This window comes from Glycine max, chromosome 13 (assembly GCF_000004515.6).
Source record: "Glycine max cultivar Williams 82 chromosome 13, Glycine_max_v4.0, whole genome shotgun sequence".
Taxonomy (NCBI): domain Eukaryota; kingdom Viridiplantae; phylum Streptophyta; class Magnoliopsida; order Fabales; family Fabaceae; genus Glycine; species Glycine max.
Genome location: NC_038249.2, coordinates 19,479,524 through 19,487,556, shown reverse-complemented (window position 1 = coordinate 19,487,556; position 8,033 = coordinate 19,479,524). Strand labels below are relative to the sequence as shown.

Genomic DNA, 8,033 nt, shown 5'->3' with positions numbered 1-8,033 from the left:
TTAAGAAAGATTAAATATTTTTCTTAAAAAAGCAACCATTCTAATATAATTTTTTCATAAATAATTATATATTAACATATTTTTCTTCAATGCATTCATGTCCACATCTGTCCCATCACCACCCAGTTTTGTTGTTTTTCTTGGGATTTTTTTCCCTTCCTTTTCTTCCATTTTGGTAAAAAGCTTTTCACCTCTTGCTATCTAGGATTTGGTCATTGAGATAAATAACAAATTGCAAGAATCAAAATTGCTCGTATCATCTCACATCCCTCAAATTTACCCTTACCCTATATCAAAAAATAAATTTATAATATTTTTAATAAATTGCATGTTTTTGGTATTTATAAAAATCTCATCTTAGAATTTATTTTATGCATAAATAAACAGGGGGTCATATTGCTAAAACAAAATACAAATGTCTTATTAAGGTCTCATGTTTCTCTATTTGATGATGTAACATGCATGTTAAGCTCTTGTAAAGGGAGAAAGTATAACTTAAAAGAAAATAGAATTAATTAGTAAAAGTGATATAAGTGAAAATCCTTGAAGACAAGGAAAAGAGAATGAAGATAATCTCCATGAAGTAGATGATTAGTCCAACTTTTGAATGCCATAGCTGTGGGGAACACAACTCATCTGATCAGATCGAACCATTATTGCCTAAAAGCTACAGCATGTGGACCAAAAAAATGAAGATATGATGTGGAAAAAGATCAAGAATTAATGTGATAAAATTTAATTTGAAGATTATACAGTTGAAACTTAGCAGGTATATATATTTATCAGTTCCTCCCTTGGGTATTTGAACTTTCTGAAGTTATAACTACTCCACCTGCTGTCTCGGAGGAGGTACGCTGCTGAGTCTGTGAATCTGATCATGACCAACCATAATAAACAATAGTCACATTGTGTTCAACATTGAGATTATAAAGAATATATATGAATGATAATCAACTAATTAATCTCTTTGCATTAGGCTACTGATTGATCCTACTCTATACATGAATGTGTTTGTCATGTTAGCAAATCAAATTAAGAGGACCTTACATATTAGTGTGTGTTAATTTGTTGGAGGAGAAGTGAAAAATGAAAATTCCAAAAATTGGTAACTTAATTAAAATACAGTGAGATAGTACAGTTTGATTTTCTCTAGTTGTTTGATAAAACACAAATTTAACTTCAACTCATTTTCATATGGTAACAGCAAACAAAATAGTATAAGGGAGTTGTAATATATTTTCATCTGTGATGTTTTTATGACTAATTAGATAAAAATTCATCCAATTTTGTTTTCTTTCTCGACTGAAAACAGAAAATACATAGAATTTTGTAGCACAAGTTGTACTAAAAAAGGGTAAGAAATTGCAAAACAATTAGAGGTTGATCTAGCTGAAGATCGAAAAAATAACTTAATTTGTTTTGGTTACTGTATTCGTTTAATATTAAAAACTTACAGCAGTGGTAGTATGTGACATGCACTGTGGGCCAATGCATGAATGCAAGACCATTTGACTGGTTCTTTAAACAATTTAACCACCACAATATTTTTTTTTTCCTACTGAAACCACATGCATTCACTGTTACTTTACATGATGACCCTCTCCCTCTGTCATGACTTTCTTCCACATTGACCCATGCATTATACGGTTCATGGCACAACCGAGACAGCTCATTCACATGGGGCTGGGGTTGCCCATGTGGACCCCTATGGCCACATGTTACAGCCAAATCATAATATATATTGTGTGTCAGTAAGTGCATCATAATTCATAAATCTCTGTGCACCTCTCTCTTTCACCCCACTCTCCTGTGTGGCCATGTGTGTAAGCATATATTTAAGTGACACACATATAAATTAGACATCATGAATATTCAATATCAAAAGGGTAATTAAACTTAGAATCAACATGCATTCTTGTTAAAAAAATATATTCAATGAGAAAGTTAAATTTTAGTATGAAGATGTTTACCATAACTTAATTTTATTAATTGAGGTAGACATTTGTTGACATATGATAAATTTGATAATTTTTATAATAATTTTTTAAAAAATATTCTAAAAATAATTTTTTTTTATTGAACAATGGTGTAAAAACTTTAACATTGACCATATATATCTGCTAAACTCTTAAATTTGAATTAAATTAACTTATTAGAGAAGAGATAAGAAAAAGTACCACTAGGGGAAGAAGGGGGTTGCCTTATTGGAAGTTGTTGCAATTGAGGTGGAGGACGATAAGCAGGGAAAGAGCCTTCCATGGGTGTGGGGTAGTATAGATAGGAGGGTCCAGCTGGTAAGCGATGTGGTTGGGTTGAAGAGAATGTGCCCCTTGGTGCTTGCACAGAATAGCCATAGTAATAAGGGGAACCCATGGTGGAAGATGATGGTCCATAGAGTTGTTGGTGGTAGTATTGTGGTTGCTGAATTTGTGGGTTATACATCGTGGCCTGTGCTCAACACAAAACATTGCACAATCAATCATTAAACCAATGTTATACAACTGTTCTCCATTATTAGTAACCAACCCTGACATCATTAACGAAAAATTACATGTTCTAATTAATTGATTGATTGGAGGGAGGAGAAAAAAAATATGCTTACTTGGTGGTACCCATAATCAGGGGTGTAGGTAGGGTAGCTGCAAAGAGAGTTAAAACCAATTTAATCACTAAGCAAATATGGAAGGAAAATACATTAATATTGCAGTGGTGCATTTGTTTCTTTGAGAAGCAATGGCTCAAAATGGAAGACTCCTATTGTTGTGGACTGACACTGAACTTAATATAATGTATGGTTTTTTTTCTCTCAGTAATAAATTAAATATGTGAGGAAAAAAGAGATTAATATCATTAGCTTTAGTTGTCATGTGGGACCCCCAAATTGATCAATGTGTAATGAGAGTTAGTGCTTGATTTGTGGTATGGTATGATATGATATAGTGTGCAATGCAAGGTCCTTAAGATTGAATTAGTTATGAGTGATTCAGTGATAGGGTTCCTTTTTGTGGCTCAGGCATTATGAACATGTTGTTCTCCCCATCAAGCAGAAAAAGTAAGGAATAAAGCAATATATATAAAGAATGGTCAAGGTGGCATCCAATGATATGAAATTTTGCATGCACATAAAAGTATAAACTATGCAGTCCGGTTGCAACTGACAGAGTGGAGTTTAAGGAAGGAAATTTCTGACAGAACGTATAAAGAATTATCAACTATATATGATAATTGGTAGAAGTTTCTAGGCGATTCAACAAGTTGAATGACCCCTTCAAAATCTTATTTTATTATTTTGCAATAATATCTTTAGCTTTACGGTAAAGAATAGACAAAATATGCTATATAGTAAAATTTAATATCCTACAGTATAGTGTAAACTTAGCAGAGAAAAGATTCGGCTAATGTTGATAAATCACATTCTAATAAGCATAATTAACTTTTTTTAAAATATGGTAATTTTTTTTTTTACGATAGAAGAAAAAAGGTTGAAACACCTGCGAGAAAGGACAAAGGATAAAAGTTGTAAGTAGAAACAAATAAAGTAACACCGTTTATCTTCTACACTCCTTTGTATTAGATTTCTGCGGTTCCATTGCATACAAAACTAAAGTTTATATATTGTGCCTTCTACACGCCTCAGAAAATGAGCATATTTTGAAGAGAGAAAAAAAAACGTAAATATAAGAGTAATTTCCACTCTGTTTTTGTTTATACGTTCATCATATTTTAAGAGTACTTTTTAATTTACCAACTAATACACCTCATAAGACAACAATAACATTGCTGGTGAGAAAATGACTTGATGGTACAGGACATGCAAAAGTACCGAGAGATGAGGGATTTTATTATGTACAAGATTATAAAACAAATTTATTATCGCAGGACCACTAATATATGACACAAAAAAAATGAAAAATTACATGCATTGCCACGGATTAAATATCCTTTGATTGTACCTATTGTCACCAGCATTTCTACTATTACCATAGTTGTATACATCAATTACATAAGTTGCAAAAGTAATGTTTCTCATCGATAGGTAAAATCTAAGGGTACCCTATCTTCTTAGGCCTGCTTTAATTTATGACATTAATAACTCAACAATTTCACTCACACTCCTCCTCCTTATTGCACAAAAGTAAAACACAGTGAAACCTAACCTCCACATCTCTATTTTTCCCGTGTAAAGTTGGAGAGTGTAAAAATGCAGTTTTATTGTATTCTTTCAAGTTTTGCCATGCGAAAAAAGCTCAAATTATGACATACATCAGGTAATATTATTTGTCTTTTTTAATCATGTTATATGTGTGAAATATATTTTAATTTTATTGGAAATCTAACCGGCTATTTTACAGTATTTTCTACTTATCACGTTTTTTAATGTAATAAACATTTTTTGTTTTTACTGTATATACAAATTCATGTATAAATATGCAATGTAGTGGTTGATCAACAACTCATAAGAAAGGAGGAAACACAATTGATTAAGCTTTATGGTGAGGGGTAGTGGTTAAAAAACAAGATGAAGGAAACTAGGGGGAAAAAAATGCACATGATGGTTGTTGAAAGTTTGGCCTTGTGTGTACTTTTAATGGTGATATGATACGTGAGGATTTTCACGCTGTCACCAAGACCTACTGTAATTGGGGGGGAGCAGTCAAGCGACATATGTAGAGAGCAATGTGTGCGTCTATATGCAGTTCTCAATTAATGCCATGGACCAGTTCCCCTTTGACTGTGAGTGACAGACATGGGTAATAATAAATGCCCACAGTAAATGAACAAAGCTAACTCACTCACTCACTCACTCACTTACCCATATGGCGGGTAAACTAGCGGCGGTGGTGGAGGCGCCAGTGCCGGCGGTGGTCCTGCCGCTGGCACACCACCGTACGACGCTGCTGTCGTCCCTGGTGCTCCTCCTCCTTGGAATGTACCTCTTCCTGCATTACCACCCCACAAGACACAACCTCAAATTTGATCAAGGAATTAACAAAACATTATGTTACATTTTTATTTACATATATCCTAAGTTTAATCATATATCGTACTACCTTTCTTTCCTATTTATAAGAAAAGAACGGAGGTAGTATGATGATAATTATTATGTTTATAACATTGTGAGATACAAAATGCAAATAAAAGAAAAGAAAGTGAAATTAATTAACCTCTAGGTGGTGATGGTCTAGGTCTTCCTAGAGAAGCAATGTTACAATTTGCTCTTCTTCCATCAATAACTGGGTTTGGATCAGTACATGCCCTTCTAGCTGATTCTGGATCACGGAATGTTACCTGTTGTTTATTGTGTTTATATAGGGACAAGTTTTGTGTGTAATGAGGATCAAATCAAACAACACAACACACGTTGCAGTGAAAAAAGAATCAAAGGCAAAGTAAAGTGTGTGTGTGTGTGTGAGAGAGAGAGAGAGACATACGAATCCGTAGCCTTTAGATTTTCCTGTGTTCTTATCAGTGATAATGACAGCTTCAAGAATGTCTCCAAACTGCTCAAAATATTTGCGCATTTCTTCGGTTGGAGTCTCCCAAGCTAGGCCTCCAACGAAGACCTTAGTGAACGTTGTGTCTCCGAACTGTGATCGGTAATGTGGGTAAGCCATGGTGTTTCAAAGGAAGAAATAATATAGGGTGTCCTTGTTCATGCATGAAAAAAAGCTAGTTCAGCTCCAAAGTGTGTGTGTGTGTTTCCTTGTTTCTTCTGATCTCTAGTTATTCATGAGTTGTCGTCTCTGCCACTTTCTTCTTCTTCTTGTGCCTTGTAGTTGTATTTCTCCTTCTCCACCATTCAACAACACCCACTTCTTCTTCTTACGACAGAGGAATCATTGAATTTGAAGAGAGGGGCTAATAAGGGGAAAAGGGTGGTGGTGGGTATGGTTTATGATGGTGTGGTATCGTTATTATTTGATGGTTGTTTGTGACAGAGAAGTTGGTTAATTAAAACAAGAAAGAAAAAATATGGAAAGGAAAATAAAAGGGGATTGTTAATTTTATAATATAAAATACATTATTATTATTATTATTATTTTAAGAGAAAAGAAAAAAAGGCTTGAGAAAAAGGGTAGTGGTGGTGGAGGAGAGAGAAAGGGATCTGACAGCTGCAAACTCTAATTGCTGCCAAAGAGAGAAGGAAGAGAGGGTTGTGGGCTTCGTAGTATTTCACAACAAGTGACAGCTGCGTTACTATCTCACTTGAAGTGTTTCCCCTCTGTCTCTGCATTAATATACTCTCCCACCATCCAATCAATTTTTCTGTTTTGACTTAAACTAGTCTTTTTTCCTTGTCCTTCTCCTTCTTCTCACCCCCCATTTCTCATTCCCTAGCACATTACATCCCAACCTAGCCTATGTTTATTTTAAACAAGCATATTATTCTCTTGTTTGAAAACAAAATGATTATCCATGCTAAGAAACAAAAGGGTAGGAAGGTCAAGTCCCGATAAAAATGACACAAATTAAGGTTTGAATTTCGGTTAAGAAAAATGTCTATATTTAATGGATGATAGTATTTTATTTTTGTTGATTAAAATAGTTGAATGGAAAGACACTCCTAATACTATTGAGTATGACGCTAATGACATGGTGTACTGCCAACAGACTTTCACATAAAAGATTATTGCATTTTCATCCAATTGTAATTACTCAACTTGTCCTTACTACTTAGGCGTCGAAGGATCTTCTTTAAGATGGATTATCCACTAAACAGAAAAAGTGGTGTCAAAAGAATTCAAACACACTCATGAAAAAGATGAAAGTTTGTTCTAAATACTTAACCACTTTTTTTCTAACAATACTTATCAACTTATACCAACATTATTTCAAACAGTATTGTTTAAAATAAAACAAAAGGATAACTGTGAAAAAAAATGTTTATCCATGCTAAGAAACAAAAGGATACAAAAGGCAACCCCTAACAATTACTTCACAAATTAGGGTTTGAATTTTTATTAAGAAAAATGTTTATATTTAATGTCTATTTTAAATAGGATTCTCTCTAAAAAAACATAAGGACATATAATTGTAAAAATATTAGTTTTGCAACAACAAAAGATATGAACCCTCTGATCATGATCAGATGCTTCTTTTTACATGAAAAGAAGAAGTTGTGTAATGTATATAATAAGTAAGAAAGGGTGCGTGCTGTAGTTGGCAGCTTTGGTTTACACATGGAATGAAGCAGCTGAAATTTTTACTCAGTCAGCTTCCTTTTTCCAAGGTGTTTGTGGCAGCGAAAGTTATGCGCATATGATATATAATGTACAAAGTAAAAACAAATTTAGTTTTCAATTTGACCTTCCTTTCGTTGGTTAATTATATTTGATCATAGATCATGTGCTCGGGTTATTAACTGGACCAATCATGGTTACACCTTTTTTTCTTTATGATGGGACCAAAGTATATCCCACATGACCCCAAATCCGCTAATCATAGGCTATTACACAGCAAATCAACCAAAATAAATGGGAACAGTTACAGTTAGGTTTGAAAGAAAGGATATACTTTTGCTCTTTATTTTTAATTCATTTAACTATTTATTTAAATTTTGGTTGAAACTTGGAGTTGTTGATTATTGCTGGATAGGAAGTCATGTTCAAGGAAGCCATTATGCGGCTACGATGAAAACAAAATTAAAGACTGTTACGATAATATAGATCACCACCGTATCATTCTCTCATCAATCGCATCATTAGCAGTTGTTAATATCAAGCTAATATCCGTCTTATTTTATTACTAATGGTAGACCATTATCTTGTCCACACGCTACAACACAAAGTCACACGTCTCCTGGCAACCAATTAACAAGTGTATTGGATTCAAGAATGATTTTATTTTATCTTATCTTATTTAATTCCTCCACCCCTCTAAAGTATTAGTTGGATTATACATGTTTGGCACTCTTCTTTTCTTGTACATTAATGATCATATATAATATCAATACATTGTAATATGATTGATAAATAATTCTATTTCTTAAAATCTAAGTCCATGTATAAGAAAAAAATTATTAAAAGAGATCA

At 33.4% G+C, this 8,033-nt stretch overlaps 1 protein-coding gene across 1 annotated transcript; it reads right to left on the bottom strand.

Annotated features, from left to right (window-relative positions):
- Nucleotides 1-534: 534 nt before the first annotated feature.
- LOC100787086 (RNA-binding protein 38) lies at nt 535-6,204 on the bottom strand. The gene is made up of 6 exons (XM_006593498.4): nt 5,433-6,204; nt 5,166-5,289; nt 4,814-4,940; nt 2,603-2,639; nt 2,178-2,448; nt 535-871 (listed from the first exon to the last, which is right to left on the bottom strand). The coding sequence occupies exons 1-6, from the start codon at nt 5,613-5,615 to the stop codon at nt 783-785; spliced, it is 831 nt and encodes a 276-aa protein (XP_006593561.1). The 5' UTR covers nt 5,616-6,204; the 3' UTR covers nt 535-782.
- Nucleotides 6,205-8,033: the final 1,829 nt, after the last annotated feature.